General features: G+C 44.3%; 2 protein-coding genes across 4 annotated transcripts; one reads left to right on the top strand and one right to left on the bottom strand.

The window, feature by feature from the left end:
* Positions 1–159: 159 nt before the first annotated feature.
* Positions 160–12,060, bottom strand: tgm1l1 (transglutaminase 1 like 1). Its single transcript, XM_047026819.1, has 13 exons — positions 11,761–12,060; positions 9,207–9,475; positions 8,827–9,018; positions 6,667–6,918; positions 4,738–4,856; positions 4,522–4,629; positions 4,159–4,336; positions 3,443–3,581; positions 2,992–3,184; positions 2,223–2,661; positions 1,968–2,128; positions 1,597–1,733; positions 160–1,425 (listed from the first exon to the last, which is right to left on the bottom strand). Exons 2-13 carry the CDS (start codon positions 9,472–9,474, stop codon positions 1,281–1,283), a joined length of 2,331 nt encoding a protein of 776 aa, XP_046882775.1. The 5' UTR covers position 9,475; positions 11,761–12,060; the 3' UTR covers positions 160–1,280.
* A 2,287-nt stretch (positions 12,061–14,347) lies between these two features.
* LOC124472153 (nucleolar protein 9) lies at positions 14,348–18,441 on the top strand. Of its 3 annotated transcripts, XM_047026822.1 has the most exons (12): positions 14,348–14,964; positions 15,102–15,338; positions 15,510–15,600; positions 15,682–15,728; positions 15,823–15,930; positions 16,070–16,211; positions 16,343–16,535; positions 16,670–16,810; positions 17,081–17,200; positions 17,435–17,647; positions 17,801–17,906; positions 18,054–18,441. In XM_047026822.1, exons 1-12 carry the CDS (start codon positions 14,751–14,753, stop codon positions 18,206–18,208), a joined length of 1,767 nt encoding a protein of 588 aa, XP_046882778.1. In that variant the 5' UTR covers positions 14,348–14,750; the 3' UTR covers positions 18,209–18,441. The 3 variants fall into 3 exon arrangements, with proteins under 3 accessions (XP_046882778.1, XP_046882777.1, XP_046882776.1); XM_047026821.1 differs by having other exon boundaries at positions 15,513–15,728; XM_047026820.1 differs by having other exon boundaries at positions 15,510–15,728.
* The last annotated feature ends 1,839 nt before the right edge of the window (positions 18,442–20,280 follow it).

Below are 20,280 nucleotides of genomic sequence, written 5' to 3'. Positions count from 1 at the left end.
GAGTGCATGCAGATCATTTGACGTTTGATTTAGACATCTTACTATACTAACTACAAACTCACATGATCCTACACGCAACCCTCTGAATTTATTGAACAAACGCGCTTAATAGGGTGACTGGTTGGTGCCTGTGAAATCAAAGATGTTGCTTGCACAATATCGTTTCTATGCTCCCTTGATGTTTATTATAGGCTACATGTAAAGGAGCACTAGGTTATTGTTCTGAATGAAGGTACTGTACTGCAGAAAGAGAACATTTTGCAGGTAAGTACAAGCCCCAGCTAAATGGATGGTATGTCATCTTTTAACATTGATGTTTTTACACCTTATAGGCCAGTAGGGCTTGTCTGTTCCCTAGGTTACATCATGTCAATCACTCGGGACTTTTGTTCACACTGTATTTCTTTTTTAGTAACTTCACAACCATTAGATTACAAAACATCAATATGTACATAAATTAGTAATAGAATATAATACAACTAGTTCATAGTTTTCTTCTCATTCTATTTTGATTATATAAGTTATTAAATGTGTTTCTTAAATCAAGAATAAAGAAAAGTTAAAAAAGACAATAGTAAATTACCATTATGCATAAATTATGATAGCATTTTAGAACACTTGACAAGTACACCTTAATACTGACAATCGTAATCTTACAACACTGGTAAACAGGACATTCAGATACTATGTACGCATTAGTCTTATTTGATAAAACTTAATTAAGGTTATCTTCATTTAAGCCATGTGAAAACATTTTGTTAACATGTCAGTCTACCTTCAAATGTTTGGTCAGGCTACAGACATTCAAAAACATGTACATTTTAAGAACACAGTTGAATATAACAGCTAATAGGTATCAGTACAATAACAGCACCCTGAAATCATTGATTATTTTTCAGTAAAAAAGCACAGTTCTATTTTAGAGCAAGGCACAAAAACGACAAAAGTCAAGTTCCAAGTTGCTATAGAAACACACATTTTCTTCTTCACCTAAAATCAGTAAAAATGTCCTCTGAGGATTTGTTAGAAAATCCCCACTGACTTAGACTATGGTAGACCACTCACATTGGCAAACTCTTCTGTCAATCACCAGAAACAGGAGATGCAAGTCATAGTGTACAGACTAAAGTCATTTCCTTGTCATCATCACCCTTCCTGTTATGATTGTCTTAGGCACGGATTGAAGTAAAGGGTTAATACCACTATTAGGAACAGTCTACACAGACCGACAGATGGACGGACATACAGACAGGATCAAATGTGCTGCCTCCTCTTGTTGGTTACTGGGCCTGCACGAAGATGTCAGCCACACCATGCACCTGGGTGAGCTGTCTGCAGTCCAGAGAGGCCACCAGCTTCCTAGGGCCAGGCTGGTTGGGGATGAAGTGCTCAGTCACCGTCACTGTGGCCAGGCCTCCCACATCACTGATGAGGGAAAGGGGTCGGAGATAAGTCACTTTTTTTTTAATTCACTAACTAGTAAGGTTAAAATATGCATTTGTGGGACATCTGGTTGAAGAAAAGAAACAAAAAGATCAGCCAAAGAAAGAAAGATCAGGATGGAGAGATCGTAGGATAGTGCCATAGCTGTCTCACCCCACGATGACCTCGTGGCCCTTCTGCAGGCCCAGCCCCTCCACGCGGACCACCACGCCCTTCAACGTACGAGGCAGCGGATTGGTGAACGTGATCTTGGCAGACATCGTCTTACCCACTGTGGCTTCTCCAATAGGCTGAGAGAACAAAGATAAGAGCACGACTTTTACTACTTGTATGTCACATTTCGGGTGATTTGGCCCTGGGGCCAAACTTTAGAAATGAACGACTGCTGTTGCATGAAATGGTAATGTTTTAATAGGCATAGGAGAACATGATGCGGAAGTGTCCCCAATTCTTCCATATGCATGACATTGTACTATGTTTGATGTGGAATCCTACTGACTAGGCTAATGCTGATGCTAACTGACCTTGATTTCGAGGTCGGGGGTGCGGAGTCTGAAGCTGGTCTGTGTAGCCAGCACCTGCTGGGTCTCTGCGACCCGTCCAGACAAGGTCAGCATCAGGGCAGCCTGGTCGACTAGCTGGTCCTTGTAATTGTTGTAGGGCAACACCCAATCAATGCTCTTCTCTGTAAAGAGATGTGAAGTTTCAAAACACCGTCTACTCTGACCATCATCATGATCATGATCATCGTCATCACAAGGGTCATCGCCATCGCTTACCTTCGTTCGGGTTAAGTTTCACGGCCAATTGATCCTTCTTCACGGTTCCCTTCAGCACGCCGGTGTAGTACATGACTGCCACCTGGCTGTGGAGGGTGGTATTCCGTGGTTGAGAGCTCATGTTCTTCACCTTGATGAGTAGCTTGGCGTCAGAGCCCATGCGTGGCCCCTCCCCCTCCATCTCCACCTCCACACTCACATCCTCCGCCCTCGGGGAGGAGTAGGTGTCAGGCTTGCTGCCGTAGCGACTGGCTGTCTCCACGGTGATACGCTCCTCTTCAGAGTCTTCTGCGTGTTTGTACAGGTGTGTGATGTCGTAGCGTTCGTCGGAGCCCACAGCCTTGGTGCTGATGCAGTGGCCCACAGCTTTCTTCTCGCTGTGGATCTGGGTGAAGGTGCCATCTAGGTTCCTCTGCCAGTAGATCTTATCACTGTTCACCTGTCGAGGAGGCAGACACGCCCGCACACAAACACACACGTTCCAACACAAACACACACATTCCAACACAAACACACATTCCAACACAAACGAGATAAACAGGGTGAGGTTTGCCTAACAATGATGGCCGGAGCTGACATGAAACTTAGTTGATCATTGATACTTAAACTTAAAAGTTCAGAGAAAACATTATATTCAGTATGTGAGTAATTCCAGTGAGAACTGCAGGCACAGCCCTGTAAGCACCATGCCAAGTGAGCTGCAAAGAACTACCGAAAAAATCTAAACAGACCGGTCCGAACACCTACAGTAGAGACCCACGTCACTCACCTCAGCAAAGACGAAGGGTGTGTCGTGCTTGAGGTAGACCTGGCCGGTGCGGATGGCGGTGACAGAGGCGGGCCCACAGCGGAAGGTGCCCTGGCTGGTCTCCTGGGGGGTGGAGTCCACGGCCTGCCAGCCACCCATTCCTGGGGGGAGGTCAGGTCTGGCCATCCAACAATCATTCCACACATGGAAGTTCCTGTAGAGACGGGGTGGGGAGGGGTGAATATGCTGCCTGGAGGAAGATTTGTGGGGAGGTAGATCTGGAGCTGGGTATTTAGAGCAAAGGGTTTGAATAGCAAACCAGAATATCCCAATATGTGGCCTAGACTGAAGACTAGATGCCTATTTCCACGTGCTCATAAGGTCTGGAGTTTTTCTTGACGGGCAACCAGTTCTTTTCGAGGATAAGGAGAGGAGTGTTCTGATCGTGACTTATGTTATATTAGTATCGTACCAGACAGAGTCAGAGTTGAGGAAGTCCAGTGACTCCATGTTCTCATCAAAGAAGATGTCTGTTGTGAGGGAAACGTCCGTGTCGTGGGCTGACTGGAAGTTGGTCACACTGCGGGATGGGATGCCCAGACACCTGAGCACTGAGGCAGGAAGAGAGTGGGGCGAGAGGAGAGGAGGACATATTGGTGATTTATTCATTCTTATCTCCAACCAATAGAAAGGAGTGAGAGGCCCTGCAGGGCCCAGAGTTGGCCAGAGGGACAGCAACATGTGTTTCTATCTGAGACTAAACTGGCAGGTATGTGAGGAATGCTGCCAGGGTATTCTGGAGAGATATGAGCTCTGAGGGTGTATAGGAGGTCCAGCAATGTGCTGGGGTCAGCCTGTGTGTGTGTGTGTGTGTGTGTGTGTGTGTGTGTGTGTGTGTGTGTGTGTGTGTGTGTGAGGGTTAGGGCTGTCCCGCATGAATGAAGTTGTTCTGTTCCAGAAGACACAGCTAATAAGAAAAGCATAAATGATCTTATTGGAGAGCACACACTCACTCTCAAGCATAGCACACACACACACACACGCACACCCAATCATGACACAATCACACACACACGGAAAACGCATGACACACCAATCCAGAGAGACTTTCCCACACCTTCATATTCCCAAAACAGGCCCACCTTAAACAACTTCCACAGCATTACGGTAATACAGACACACACATACCTGTGGTTGTGACTCCAGAGAAGACCCAGCACTGGCCGTATTTCACTGGATTTCCCCCCTCCTTGTGGTACTTCCTCAGGATGTCCACACTGCCACTCCAGGCAGTGGGGGAAACTCCGTTAGCATAGTTCCCTGACCAGTTCCCCTCCAGAACCCCAAAGTCATCCTGGGCGTTGATCTGCAGAAAAGGAAGAAACCAGAGATAACACCAGCCTAGGATTCTAAACATAGCTTGGGCCTGTGCTTCCTTTAATCCAGTAATCACATCCACCCACAGCGTGGTCTACATTTTCAACATGAAAGACTGGAAAGGTCCATGGAAACAGGCTCAAAAAGACCAGCTGGAGGAGCATGAGGACTGACCATGGCAGATATGACCCGGACCACGTTGACTGGATCTGCTCTGCCGGAGGGGGCCATGCCGCTCTTCTCCAGGATAAAGAGACAGGCATCCAGGATGCCTTCTTGACTCTGAGCCACATACAGAGAGAGTTCCAGATGAGGTCACCACAATGCTCCTGGGGCTTCACCCACATTTGATATCATTTGATATTTGCTTTCTCGTGTGAGGTGGCGTACCTGTCCGAAGTTCCATGTGCGAGCGCCTATCTGGTTCTCAGTGCCGTAGTAGATCCTTCCTGTGTCATTGAGCACATACTCCTTCCTCTCCGCCTCGTCATCCATGAACACTGTGTCATCTGGAAGGACACAAATAATGAGCTACATACCTACGTACCTGAAAGCTTACACACTTACCGAACATGAGCACGCTCAGATGCTCAGATGCTTGAGACTTTATCCAATACAGCATCAAGCTGACTCAAGCTGGATTCATGGTCATTGCAGTCACAGTTGCACTTTCCATGTAACTTATTGTGAAATCATGCTTCCTTTTAAACAACGTATGTTAAAGGGCAGGAATGTCTTGAGCAACACAATTCCCGGAATGTACAGTGAGAGCACACACAGGCTCATTTAGAGGAAGTGTGTGACATCGTCATGGCAAGCTAATCTCAGCAAGGGGTGGGAATAGTCAGACACTGTTTCTGTTTTTTGTCTGACTGATTCTTTACGGACACATGGTTATGATTAGCAGTGAAACAGTGTGAGACAGAGGCCAGCTATAGGAGGGAGTGGTGATAGGAGAAAGGGGAAGAAGGGAGGATGTGGAGGAGGGAGGGGGATGGAGGTCAAGTGATATACTGAGAAGGAGTGGTTGGGATGGGCCAGGGGAGAAAGTGGAAGGAAGAGGGACGCGAAGAAAGGAGGAGGGAGAGAGAGAGAGAGAGAGAGAGAGAGAGAGAGAGAGAGAGAGAGAGAGAGAGAGAGAGGGAAAGTTATGGTTAGAACATGAAGGGAGGGGTTAAAACATGGAGAGAGGAGGGTGTGTAGAGTTTTCACAGGGAAAAGGGAGGAGAATTAAAGTTCCTGAAAGGATTCAGCAGCTGAAAGCTGGCTGGGTCTACATTCTGACGAAACGTCTCTGGCATGCGGGGAAAGAGAGGGCCAAAATCAGAGGAAAGGAGGAAGAGACAGAGCAAGGAGTCGGCGGGTTAAAGAAAGAAAGGGAGAGAAAGAAAGAGGAGGAGAATATTGCCACCAGCTGCAGGATTATAGTCATATAGCCCTACGGCGGTTTGTACAGTAATTGTGGATTTCTTAGTTTTATGAGAAGGAAGGAAAGATTGCAAGAGGGAAGGAGAGATTTGACTTGCTGCCAATACAACAAACAACCAAGAACAGACTGTACTGCAGCAACATGTACCCCATCAAACCAACCTTCCCTGCAGTCCTCCATCGTAAGCATGTTTGAATCAATACAATGAAAGAATTGTTTTATTTATCAATCCATGTAAATCCAAACAAACACCCTCAAACCATTGCTGTCAGCACCACCTAGAACACTTGAGAGTTGAGACACACAGACACACAAGCATCCCAACTAAATAGTTGGTACCACACTAACTAAAGAGTAACACTACTGTTGTGCAGTCAGAGAACCAAACCCTGTGGCCAGACAGGGTCAGGTTGGGACTATCTGACAGACAGCCACACATTACTGGCCAGTGAACGTGGCTTGCCACCTAGGTGCAAAGCTACTCTAGCAGTTATATGAGCAAGCCACAGGCTAAACAAAGTCACATATGCAGAGTCCCAGGCTCAGGCAGATGGATCCTGTGCATATTTATAATTATCTTTCTACAATACGTTGGTGGAATGTTGTTAGAGGACAGTACATTAGATAACAATTCATACCACACGTTTGTTTATGTTTATGTGTCAGTCTGTGTGTATCTGTGCGTGTAAACGTACTTGTGTGCAACTAACATCTGTCTGCCTGACTCTCTACCTTCCCTCCGTGCCTTTCCACCCTCCCTCCATACTTGTCCACCTTCCTCCCATCCCTCCACCCTCCCTCCATCCTTGTCCACCTTCCTCCCATCCCTCCACCCTCCCTCCATCCTTGTCCACCTTCCTCCCATCCCTCCACCCTTCCTCCATGCTCACCTTCACACCAGGGATTGAACAGCATGACGATCCGCTTGCTGGAGTCATGGGTGGTGGACCCCTCTTCATTCTTCATGCTTGTTGTCACGGCGAGCCCATAAAGGCCAATCACAGCCTGTGGTGATGAGTTGACGGACAGCTTAACCCTGTTCCCATTCTGCTCCACAATCTTGGCCTCCCAACAGTCATCCTGCAGCTCCTCCACCAATGGGATGATGACGTGGGTGCCCTTGGATACCAGGGGGAGGGGCCCTGTGGGAGTTCAATGTTACATTAAAGTTGAAATAACTTTGACAAACGTAACGCTATACACATTAGTTGCATTAACTGTAAATGCACTAGTATTTAATGGGACAGTGCATTCTGATCCAGGATAGTTACTTATGTATGTTAATCTTTGAAGCACAGTTGACAGTTACAGTAGTGTCATGGTTTCTTTATCAAAGTCAAACAACAATCATGTGGCTTATCTGATTGACACTGTGCCATGCCGATCTATCCAGGGATTTGACACATCCAGACACACAGAGTCAAAACAGTGCCGGTTGCTTGTAAGGTGGTGAAGATGGTTTTGAAGCACAGAGATTTAACAGATACACTTGGCTCACACACATACACACAAATACACACTTGTCCCAGGTTCCATTCTTCAAATAGCCATGTGAATGACTATTTATACAGAGTGAATGAGTGTGTGTGTGTGTTTGTGTGTTTGTTCCAGCTTGCATGTGTGTGTGGTGGGTAGGGGTCGGGGCATGAATGTGAGGGTGTAAACATTTTGTGAGTGTGTATGTGTGTATGTGTGTATGTGTGTATGTGTGTATGTGTGTATGTGTGTATGTGTGTATCAGTGCATGTCCAGGTATTTGTGTGAGTTCACTTCAACAAAACAGTAGTATTCCAACAGACTGGTCCTAGGTAGATAGAATAACAGCCAACTGATAAACTACTGTGGGAGACATTGCATGAGGTAAACCACGTTAGTCACACTACTCAAATTTATAGTTACCACAGAATGTGACAGACCCACCACTAAGGGTAAACCACATATCCCTCCTATTCTTTCTAGTCCAGTCAGCAGAATGTGCTCTAAGTAAACAGAGAAGACATGATAGACTATAAAATATATATATATATAAATCTTTGCTCTGGAGAGTATTTGTGTGTATAACCATGTCTATGACAGGCATCAACAAATGACAGATTTAAATAGGATATCAATCAGATCTTTTTATGAAATATTGCTGATAATGTGAATACCATACTGTAGATCTCGTGAAATCAAGTTCAATAAAGATTTGTAAGATATCCTTTAAGCACACAGTTTTGTAAATATCGTCTTATGCTCAACAAAAGAGTTTCTACTGATTTTGTTCTGGGCTGCAGGGTTTTACAGAGCTCCCTTTAGAGGCCCCATCTACCATGAGCTAAGAGGAGAGTTTATCAAGATAGCATTGTTTCATCTGACCTTAAGTCAATTCCACCCCCCTTCCCCTGCCAATCCCACCCCTTGCTGAACTGCCCATAGTACTGTAGCCTCCATCTGAAGCTATACTCTATATTCCCTTTCCTGACCGTCACAGGTTATGCTAATATGAGTAGGCAGATTCAGAAATCTGGGAAGATTTATTGTTATATTCTTGAAAGGACTAAAGGAGAACTGCAAAAGGAAATTAAATGAATATGATACAGATGGGAGAGTTTATCCCCAGTTGAGTAAATTGACTCTGCTGGTCTCTTTCACTGTGGAGCTAATTCATCCTGGTGGTACTGGGTAAACCTGTCTTCCTGTAACAAAGGACCTCACCTTCCTCCCATCACTGTCAGAGTGTCTGGGGTGAGGCTGGATGTGTGCGTGTGTAGGGTGTGTGAGCACACTCCCTCCAAATATGTTACATATGTTCATGATCCCCCTGTTTCACAGCTGCTTATGTTCCCTCCCTTCACCAGGAGAGTGTCGGACAGCAGCTGGCTGTTGTATGAATGTTACGGTGCTCAACAGAGGAAGGGAAAGGATCTCAAGGATCAGGATCCAACTATGCAGTACCCGACACAACACAACAATCACCTACTGTTTCAACCTAAACTGACCATCTCCCCAGACCCTAACCCTCCACACACACACACACACACACATGCGCACAAATGCAGATGTCTCACCAGTTCTGAGATCCAGGTGGAGCTTGTCTGTGTTGTGGTTGAAGGGTCGGGTGAGGTCCAGCTCCATCTGGAAGGTCTGGCCACGGCGGATGATCAGATCACTGCTGTGGAACAGGTCAGTGTGATGCTCACGACGGTTTGGACCAGTCTTGGTGCTCAGGAGGTCCACTGAGTGGACGGAAAACTTCACCTCTGAGAGAGAGACAGATAGAGACACAGACAGAGACAGAGAGAGAGACAGAGACAGAGACAGAGACAGATAGAGAGAGAGAGAGAGAGAGAGAGAGAGAGAGAGAGAGAGAGAGTCAGTCGATATAGGGCCAAATATTCTCTTTCGGAAATTAGTGCTTTCTCAAAAGCAAAAGAAGAAGCCTACTTACCGCTCAGTTCATTGTCTCCAGCGTGCGGCTGGGGGGGGTCCGGGGTCGGAAGGGGGGGCTTCTCACCATCGATCGTCACCACTGTGTCTGTGGTGTCATCAGAGGTCTGTCGTCGGCAACAGCACGGGCACATCTTATGGAACCACCTGCTACAGGCCCCCTCCTCTTCTGCGTCCTTGTCCAGGGCAGGATCACTCACGCTGGGGGCAACGCCATGGAAACGCCCCACATCCGAACCATCTCTAGCTGTCAACCGTTCGCCTGGCATTCTGAAAGAAAGGAATGGATGGAGAGAGAGAGAGACATAGACATAAAGAGAGAGAGAGAGAGAGAGAGAGAGAGAGAGAGAGAGAGAGAGAGAGAGAGAGAGAGAGAGAGAGAGAGAGAGAGAGAGAGAGAGAGAGAGAAAGAGAGAGAGAGAAGCAGACAGTCAGTTGATGAGTTGCTAAACTATGTAACAAAATATGAGCATTATTATGTGCACAATGGCCTGTGTTTGCAATTTGACCAGACAGCAACTTTTCTTCGAGAAGATGGTAACAGAATTCCACATTCTCAATTCCACATTTTTCTACTACTCAATAGTCACTGTGTCTTGGAGTCAGATGGCTGAGCGGTGAGGGAATCGGGCTAGTAATCAGAAGGTTGCCGGATCGATTCCCCGCCGTGCCTAATGATGCTGTGTCCTTGGGCAAGGCACTTCACCCTACTTGCCTCGGGGGGAATGTCCCTGTACTTAATGTAAGTCGCTCTGGATAAGAGCGTCTGCTAAATGACTAAATGTAAATGTAATGTAATGTGTCTTCTTCATTCTCCCCCCTCATTTCCTTCCTAGGTCCTTGAGACCAGCATCCACATTGTCTCATGTTTTCTTAAAAACGTTTCCCACAATTACTGCATTCCCCAAGTGCTCTTTCCACAACCATGTGCTTCTCCAAAAGCATGCTGGGAGCGTTAAAACTTACGTCCCCAACAACCAAACTGCAGTCGACCCTATCACACACCCCTCCCTGCATAATAGGCTGCAGTCTGGACCTCATCATCTCCACCCACCCCAGCTGCCTAGGTTTCTGTGTGTGTAAGTGTGTGTGTGTGTGTGTGTGTGTGTGTGTGTGTGTGTGTGTGTGTGTGTGTGTGTGTGTGTGTGTGTGTGTGTGTGTGCAGTCTGTAAGACCCTTGGAGCACCCTGGAATCCTGCTCTCTAAACATAAATGTGGGTTCAGGGTCAAATGCCAAAAGGGGCCAGGGCTCAGGAGTCATAATAAGGGAAGTGTCATCTGTACTGGCTTCCTCAGTCTCTAACAATAAAACTGATCCAAAATGATTACATAAATGATGACATTTATTAATAAATAAAAGAGCATTTACTGCTTTTTCTTCTTTGGTAAACACTTTACCTCATGTTGTGAAGCTGCAGTAATAAACGTCACCAAGGAGGAAAGTACTGGTGTAAACATTCTTTATACTCAAGGGTAGGGTATAGCTTCATGAAGTGATCCAGCTGATACTGAGTGAACTGAACAATGTGTGTGTGTGTGTGTGTGTGTATGTGTGTTCTTGTCTTTAAACCATCAGACGCCCTTCCCTGGACTTTCTCACATCTAGTAAATCCTCAAAACCACAGCCCACTTCTCTTTTTCTCATTCTCTCTTTTATTAAATGCTCCCAACCCTGTAGGTTTACCCAGCCTAAAACATTGTCACACTTTAACATACCAGCAAAATGTTTTGTCATTATGACATAAGAACAACATTTAAGGATTAAACATGTATTGTATCCTGTTTTCCCTTCACTATGTTGTTAAATGTACAAGATAAAATATCTTAGTCCCTCAATATTTGGTAGTATTCCTTCTCTTCAATCATGTCTCTTCCCAATCAGCTAATATTGCAGTCTTCCCTCCCCTCCCATACACACTCTTCCACTACAAGAGAATTTCTTGGCAACTTTGCTAACATTTCTGGAATGCAAACTTGACACTAAGATAAAGAACTTAGATGGCATTCAGTTTACTTTCCCAGTAAAAAACACTCCTACTTCTAATAGTATGTCTGGTCTAGGCTTGGTCACATAAAACACCCATATAGCAAAACCATGAAAATAATTGCCAGATGTGTAAGACGTCAGTACCTTTATTTAATGAAATGTGTGTTCTTAACACAAGAATTGTATAAGCAAAGAAAAGAGGAGAGGATACTAGCAGGATAATTAGAGAGTAACATAAGAACTCAAAGAAATTTGCGCTGTGATAATCAGGTCATTCCGTTATAGGTTGTTTGAGGTAATAGCCTATGTGTTTCATTTTGAGAACCCCTAATTGAGCCTGGTAGCTTAACATTCGTCCACACACACACCAGACACTTATTTTGTGTGTGAAAACATTATTGGCTATGTATTTACTTTGTCAAATCTACTTAATCAACGATTAAATGCAAAAATTGTAGCCTCTGTGTCATTTTACACCTACGGCGTTTTCACACTAACAAAACATCAAGGCATTGAAACATTCGGTTGTTGTACACTATATATTAACTAAGAAATCAATAGTCCTTACCTTTTATTGTGCGTCTCTCGCTTTTGGTAACTTTACGACTTGAAAACTTGAGGAACACTTATGAAGGATTCAGAGACTGTTGACGTTAGGCTACTGTATAGTTTAAACTGTGTGTAAAATTGTCTCAATGCACGCACCTTTTTGGATGAGGTTTTATAATAGGTTGAGCAATGTAGCCTGAACTTGACACGCCCTCTCTCTCCGTCCCAGTCCCTCAGTTTTTAAATACACTCCAGAAGACCGTCCATAATAGCGCATGCGTGCTTTTAGGCGATTCGCGTGAGTTCAGCATGACAAAATTGTCCAACCTCCCGCATGTTATCTGAGGCACAACACCAAGCAAGTTCGGAAAGAGAGAGAGGGAATGCAAGAGAGAGAGAGAGAGCGAGAGGGAAAGAGAGAGAGAGAGGGGGGGGGTGATACAGAATACAGAATGAGTGACCACACCCTTGAAATCAAAAAAGGAAGACATAAAAACATGGTTACCTAGAGACTACAGAATCTGTGGGCACTGTACATCAGGGGAAATTGAAACAGAAAAACATTTCCTACTTAGAAAGAAAGTATAAGGGATCAATAGCTGGAAAAATGTAACCAGTTAATTGAAAACTACACAGAACTTTACATTATTGAGAAATTAAGGATATCTCCGGGCGAAGGGCCTACTGCAAGCCTTGCCGCTAGATATGTATCTAAATGTCACAACCTGAGGGACGGTGATTCAACCTTGTATGACTGTTAAAAACGTTTTATATCTTACTGTAACATGTATTTATCTGTTACTTTTATACAGTCCCCAACTTACTATGTTACTGTTATTTTGCCATATTATCATTGTTGGACTCCTTGTAAAATTTAACGTTATCATATATGTTAAAATGTCATTTAAAGTCAATAAATATGGACTGCTTTGGCAATACTGCTCAACCCGATAAAGCATTCTGAACTGAGAGAGAGAGAGAGACAGAGACAGACAGAGAGAGAGAGAGAGAGAGAGAGAGAGAGATAAAGAGAGAGAGAGAGAGAGAGAGAGAGAGAGAGAGAGAGAGAGAGAGAGAGAGAGTGAGCGGGAGTGAGTGAGTGAGTGAGTGAGTGAGTGAGGGGAAGGAAGGAAGGGTGGGGTGTTTTGAGAGGTGTGACCTTGTGTTCACCCTTCATCCTAGAGAACGACCAAACCATTGCCACACATGACATTGCACCCTGTTGCATTCCAAGAGGGTACGTTAGTAACTTCCATCAAAACCGTATGTTGTTCTCTACGACTACACCCACTTGGTTGTATCACACTGAAGGGGCACCAAGGAGAGTGCGGTGGGGACAGTTCCTCTTTTATAGCCTCACGAGGAGGGCCAGTCATAATGAACATCATGGTTTAGTGAATGGAGAACAATACATTCTAACAAATATGTGTTAAACATTTTAGATACCACAGATACCACACGGTGTATGGTATATGAAGCATTCTGAACAAGATGTACAGATTTGTCGTTGGCTAGAGTATTGTGTCATGACTGTTTCTGAATAAAAGACTCCTGATGACATGACTGTTTATATCATGTTTCCTAAGCAGCTAGTCAATGGAAAGCATGACTTGGAAGGCCTGGGGTTTGCAGCATCCTTCGACATACCAAACAGACGTCAGATCACACCTTGTCTAAACCTGTCCCGGGATTACCTGTTACCACATTCAGGTTGAACTGTTATTAGTAAGGGTGTGATCTGAGTTTCTGGAAGAGAGGTGTCTTATGATGCAAAAGGACATCAAGCCTCTATTGAATGCGTTGTCGTGTTTTTATCCAACCTGTCCAGACCCATGCAGCTAAGCAGAAGAGCAGGGGTCACCTGTCTGCTATTAGGCTAACTGAGTTATTCTGACTTCTAAAAAAACCGATGGGGATTACTGGCAGAAATATTACAATATAAGAGTAAATAATTTAACCCTTCCTGTGTTTGAAGAGAAAAGATTTATGTCCGGATCTCGAGGGAATACATTTGATTACTTACCCGTAGGCTACCTGGACACTTCTTATCATACACCATTGTGCAAATCATTGCAGCTCAAGCCACTGGAAGCTTGTTGATTTTACATTATATGGAGGAGTGCATAAAATAGGAGTAAAGTCACATGTGAGAAACTCTGTTAGAAATAACCATAACTCCACTGAAAACATCTGTCACAGCTGGAGTAAGTGGGTGAGAGATGATTGGAGGAAGAACAAATTGCATGGATTTTTGGAGGGGGAATACGGCCATTTTATCAGTAGTAGACATTGATTGATCAAGACTTTTGAAATTGTGAACCGCTATTAAAAAGAAAAGTAGCCTATTGTTGTATTTTTAGGTGTGAATAACTACCCGGAAGGGTGCGGAGAGTTATTAATTTGTCAGACAAAGGTAATTGCGAAATGTACATGATGTGATACAATGACATAATGACTGTCTGTGTGTGAGTCACGGGGAGATGGTTAGTGCGAACTATTTTGTTGCAAGATATTGCCAAAACGCCCATTTTCGCCAACACTTCCTGTGACGACATATTCAGACTGCGCCGAATACGACAGCATTTTGACGTCATTATTCTGCGACACAACACAGTCTCCCTTCAAATTAACATGTGAGTTGAGCTAACACGGCTTGAGTGTAGCAAATTACGAGACAGTATAAACAGAATAATTTGATATTGTACACATACATGTACACGTTGGTGTACAACTGACATAGTGGAAAGCTAGTATGTTATTATCGACATTAAACTAACGCTTCTTAGCTAAACTTGTCTTTGGCTTACTTATCAACCTAAACTCGCTAGCTTGTAGCTTAAGGAATTCAACAAAAGATTCAGTTAAAGTTCATGATAAATCATTAATTTCAAATTAAGGGGGACAAATCCTACATTTGCATGGAGAGATAGCATTGCTCCCTGCCTTTGAAATAATTAGTTACGTTAGTTTAGTTTGCAATAAACCAACCGTAAACTGTAAAAGTGATCAATGTTGGCAAAGATGGAAGAAAATGAGCAACGGAAAGAGGGAGGAAAGAAGAGAAAGCATCCGAAAGGGGAAGAAAGGGACAGAAAGAGAAGAGGAGATTGCGATGGAGGTGGTGATGGAGATGCAAGGAAGCGGTTGGATCCTCTTAGTGTGGGCTACTTTCGTAGAGTTGGAGAGAGGCTCACAGAAGGGTTCGCAGAGAACGAGGAAAAAGGTGAGATGTCTTTGGAAGTGTGGATGATGGGGACAAAGTTATTAGTCTCATTAAAACCATAGGCATTGTATATTATTAGAAGCTATTTAAACATTTGGAAGTATGTGGACTCACTTTCACCATTCTCCTTTTTGCAGTAATGTTTGTTGAGAACGTACTGACAGAGGTGAAAGGGAAAGCTGCTGTAGTTGCTATGGATGTGACGGGCAGTATCACTCTCCAACGGCTTCTCCCATTGGCCACTTCTCGCCAAGTAGGAGAGGTGCTGGCTGAACTGGGCGGAGAATCCGGGTCAGAGTTCAAGACTGTGTCATGTGACAAATGTGGTGGTCACGTTGTGGAGAGTGTGCTCAGACAGATGCCCAGGTGTACCGGTGAGTCTGGTGTGTAATAGAAATAGCTTTAGTTTCTAGTGGTTTCTCAACAGTGTTATATCTCTTCCCTTAGATTTCATCCTATCACTTGTAAGGGGGGGATGTAAATAGACAAAATGTTGCATTTAGTTACATGCATTTTTGAGACATTGTTAATGACTTATAATTCAGCAGAACTCGGCCCACCACAGAAGGACCAGACATCAACCACAGAGGAAGAAGATGAGGGGGGTTGTGGGATGCTGGAGGCACAGGTACTCTCTCTGAGTCGGATGGTGAGAGAGAACAGTGCAGAGTTCATCAAAGACATGTATGGGTCACACGTTGCTCGCACACTCATACACGTGCTGGGAGGCTGCCTTGGTCCAGCCCGCACTGAAACCCGCCCAGGTACGGAATCACGCACACACTCAGGAAGACGCTTACACGCTTACAACTGTTACCTTAATATTCCTTCTTATGTGGGATTTTGTTTGTGTTTCAGGTGCGAAGGAAAGGAATTTTGTTGTTCAACTGACAGACTTTGAGGTTCCCACTTCATTTTGGTGGGAGTTGAAAAGCTTGTCGTCATCATTGATGAACAGTGTCAAATGTGAGACGCTTACTTTTCATTGTACTGAACCTTTATTTTTACACGCTGTTACGCAGAGTGTAGTCAGATAGAAAACAGCTTTTTCTTATGTTGTTCTGCATGTTCTGAATAAGAATGTCGTTCCACACATCTTTTCCAGTGAGTGTGACCGATGCTGTGGCCAGCGCAGTGTTCCAGACCCTGTTGACAGTGTGCCACCGAAAACGTCCAATACTTTGCAAGCAGCTCCTGAAAGGCATTGTGGGATACTTGACGTCCCTCAGTTCCGCTCCTGGAGTTAGGTCAGTCGCAGTTACACTTGAAGTTGTTAACTTCACATGACATAAGTAGCATTCAATTTCTCTGTAAGTAAACCCAGCACAAAGAAAGACGATGTTTAATGTTTGTATTCCCCTCTGTCTTTCTGTATTAGTCCTCTCTTGGTCTTTATGAAGGACCACGCCTCTAGTCGCCTCCTAGAGACAGTCATCCAGCTATCCCACAAGGCCCTGCTCCGTGACCTCTACAAGAACCACTTCAAGGGTCAGCTGGTTACCCTAGCGATACACCCAATCGCCAACTTCCCAATACAGAGATTCACTGCGGCGTCAACAAAATACAAAATGGTGTGGTGTATGTCTGTCAACACTCATTGTTGTGATGGATATCAATCAGTCTGTATATCAAAGCATATATTGCTACACATTTATGATGGCAAATGCTTAAAGATGAGCCCTAAACTCTGGCGCTCTCCCCTCAGTTCCTGAAGGTGTTTGATGAGCTCATGGAGGGTATGGAGGCAGTCCTGGCTGCAGGTCACATGGGGGTCATAGTGCAGCTGACAGAGAGCTGTGTAGAGAGAGAGGAGAAACAGGCACAGATGATGCGCTGCCTGCTCACAGTAAGTGGCAACACCAAGTGGGGCTTTCAACAACGTGTCCAACTGCCTTACATTTTAGGAATATCTATTCTATCTAAATATTGAACATCAAATTGAGATAAATAAGTCCCTGCGAGGACTATAAATGAAGTTATCCATAGCGTTGGCTTAGCTTTTACATATTGTTTAAGTGTAATCAAGATGCTTTGCCTTTTCCACATGTAATATTGTAAAATCACCAGCTGTGAGCAGTCATCATTTTACTCTCTTATGTATTTTCTTACCTACCAGGCTTTCCACTGTACAGAACCTGCTTCCCGACAAACTAGCTGCCTCCCCCTCTTCATGTCTCTGCTGACCTACGAGGTGTACTACCACTCTGAGACAGCAGGGGGCGAGATAGACACCGAGGTACTAATAGATCCCTTTTAGAGACTTGCATATAAAGAAGATATTATCTGAAGCATTAAATTCCCCCCCTTCTGAACAAAAATGTTATTGCCTAGATTTATGTAACTGCATGCATGTTCCTTCTTAAAACACACCACACCAATATGTTATTTTGGTATTATGTGTATTGTTGTTAATGTTTTGAACTCATCAATACTGAATTCAACATATCCTTCTGTTATGTGTCTTCTCTAGCGCCCTTTATCCTCTATATGCTACCATGGCTCCCTTCTCGTCCAGACTCTGGCTAAATTCAAAGACCGCTCCCTGCTCCTGGGCAGTTTGCGGTCCCTGACCCCGGCTGACCTCCTGATTCTTGGAACCAACCAGTGTGGCAGCCATGTCCTCCAGGTCCTCATAACCACGTCTAGTGATAAGGGGAGAGGAAAGATACTGAGGAGATTGGAGGTATGAAGATAACTGACAACTGTATGTCCTCTTTAGAGTGGCTCTCAATTATCATTAAAACCGTGTTTTGTTCCTGTCACACAGTGGTCCATGTCTCGTATACCTGGTTATTTGCTTGTACTACATATGGATTCTTTCTCTGCCATGTCCCAGGGCCAGTTTGTGCAGATGGCTTGCTCCAGGTTAGGCAGCAGGGTGCTAGAAGCTGTATGGAACAGCTCCAGTGTCAGTCAGAGGCAGAGCATCGCACAGGAACTAGGTAAGACCGCTTACCCAATCAGAACGTTTTACCTTTTCACATACGCTGGGTCACATGATTGTTAAAGCTGGTTTGTCACTGTGTCTAACCTTTGTTCTCTTTGTTTTTCTTTGTGTATTTCCTCTCTGTCGTTTCTCTCTCATTCAGTACCCTCTGAGACCAGGCTAAGGTCTGACCAGTTTGCAAGACATGTTTGGGCCAAGTTTTCCCTGACATCCTTTGTTAGGAGGCACAAGCAGTGGCAGGAAGGACAAACTGGCGAATCAAAGAAGAGGAAACTTTTTAGCGACATTCTGGATTGATGCAGTTGCTTTTAAGGGGACCAAATGAAAAAAATTGACTATATGATTAACAGGGCTGATATCTAACATCATAAAAAGTTCCACAATTACATTTTATGTCAATTTGATTTTAGTGCGATTGACACAAAAACAGTTTGTGTAAAGAACATGAATCCCCTGGGGGAAATTAGGAAATGCCTACCACAAGATGGCAGTGTAATGACAAAGAATAAAACCATGACGTCTTCTCAATTTACAGCAGTTTAAGTCAGTTATTGCAATACTGCCTCTATGCAAGCAGCAAACACATACCAACAGATGGGCGACATTCTGTTTATGGTAAAGCATCCTCTGATGTATTGAGCCTGTGTCTCAGTGGTTGATGGTTATGAACGTAGATTACAGAAATGTATTTACAGTGCTGTATTAGTGATCGATAGTTTGTTTTCAATCATGACAAATGTGCATTACGCATGCATCCTCACCTAAAAGCTTGTTTGTGTACATTCATAACAGTCATAACAGTGACTCAGGCCCTCTTCCTTTCCATATCTGAAACATTATCCATCCATGTTTTATCTGGTTACATAATGGGGCCAGTGTGAATGGAATGAGTTCATTTGATTAGTTTATCAGTTTGCACCGTTTATCCCACAGTAAGTTACATTCAGCCCAAGTTTGGATCAATAATATAGCTATTCCGGAGCGTACTAATCACACTTGGGATTTTCTTCTTGCCACTTGACTGGCTTCACATGAAGGGGATTTAGTGGTCGTTTTAGTGGGCTTTCAGATCACATTAAGGTTGATTTCCCTCTCCCCCTACACACATTACACTCCTTGATTCCAGTCCATTATTGTGGGCGTTTAGTAAACAATTCATACCCAAACCTCAGCTACACAAACACATGTTTCTACATGCTTTTTGAATAAGCCAGGGCCATTTTTGGCACGTATCACTCTTCATCTCAGTCCTGCTCTGTCTGCCTGATCCTTAGAAGCTTTTATAGTTGTTTATTGCTGTGCATTTCTCATGTGCTTAATGCACTAGGGAACTGCCTCAGAACAGTGACCTTTGGGGTACTACGGGACGTGTCTCCATGATGCCACATCACATGGAGTCCCCGGGGAGCTGCCTGCTTCACACCACGCCACTCAATGTCTCCCTGCTATAAGTACACAGCAATTAATGGTGCTTCATATGCACGGCTGTTAACGCCCCCCCACGTCCATACACACTGAGACACACACACTTAAAAACCTTTTCTATATCGCTAGTTCGAATTTGCCCATGCCCAGACTTGAAATCATGTTATTTGTTTAGAATTATCATCGCTACTCCTTCCCCAGTTTGATAAAGTCATTTCTGTCTGGTATTTGAGAATAATGATCTCCAATATAGGTGCCTGGACCCCTCCTCCCTCCTGTCTCCCTACCTCTCAGCAGATGAGTCAGCGCAAGACAAAAAGAGAGGAGGCATCTGTCACGATCTGAGCCTGATTAGGTGTTCGGTGAAAAATCATCCCTTACATTCTTCTATCCAGCATTTCATCAGTGTGTACAGTCATATCTGAAGGACTCACCGGAGAGGTGGGTGATACGTGTACAGTATGTGGTGTGATCGTAACTCGGTATTATGGCTATGGAGAGAGGAGTTTCCGTGTGACATGTGGACAGTACATGTATCTAATGTGCAGGGGCAGTTTAATGATTGTGGAGTGTGAGCTGGCTTTTCCTTCCTCAGTCCAGTTAATTTATTTGGTGAGAGTCTCCTTATTCTGTTTCCACCAGACCCCCCCTCTCAGACTATTTCTGCAACAACCTCGTCCCCCCACCCCACACTCCAAAACATCAAAACAAATAGAAGACAATCGAGATGCCAAAGGACTCCGGGACTCCTTGTCTCCTTGACAACAGTATCCAAGCAACCATCACTCTTCAAAGCATTCCTCCAACCTCATCACTCCCCCAACCTCTCTGTCCCTTTCCTTGTCTTCCATATCTCTGTCTGAAGGGTTCACCTGTCTCCACTCCAGACAGATAGCCTCGATCGACATCAGTGGCTAACTCTCTCTCTCTCACTCACACACACA

Source organism: Hypomesus transpacificus, chromosome 10 (assembly GCF_021917145.1).
Source record: "Hypomesus transpacificus isolate Combined female chromosome 10, fHypTra1, whole genome shotgun sequence".
Classification (NCBI taxonomy): Eukaryota; Metazoa; Chordata; class Actinopteri; order Osmeriformes; family Osmeridae; genus Hypomesus; species Hypomesus transpacificus.
This window is presented reverse-complemented; position numbering and strand designations above follow the sequence as displayed.

What these genes read in the sequence shown, in the direction of transcription:
- LOC124472153 (XM_047026820.1), top strand. Translation starts at nt 14,751, where the DNA reads ATGTTGGCAAAGATGGAAGAAAATGAGCAACGGAAAGAGGGAGGAAAG. An exon ending in ACAGATGCCCAGGTGTACCG is followed by an intron (nt 15,339 to 15,509) that starts GTGAGTCTGGTG and finishes CTTATAATTCAG; the next exon opens with CAGAACTCGGCCCACCACAG. An exon ending in GAGCATCGCACAGGAACTAG is followed by an intron (nt 17,907 to 18,053) that starts GTAAGACCGCTT and finishes TCTCTCATTCAG; the next exon opens with TACCCTCTGAGACCAGGCTA.
- tgm1l1 (XM_047026819.1), bottom strand. Translation starts at nt 9,474, where the DNA reads ATGCCAGGCGAACGGTTGACAGCTAGAGATGGTTCGGATGTGGGGCGT. An exon ending in CCACCTGGATCTCAGAACTG is followed by an intron (nt 6,919 to 8,826) that starts GTGAGACATCTG and finishes GAACTCCCACAG; the next exon opens with GGCCCCTCCCCCTGGTATCC. An exon ending in GAAACTTAACCCGAACGAAG is followed by an intron (nt 2,129 to 2,222) that starts GTAAGCGATGGC and finishes ATCTCTTTACAG; the next exon opens with AGAAGAGCATTGATTGGGTG.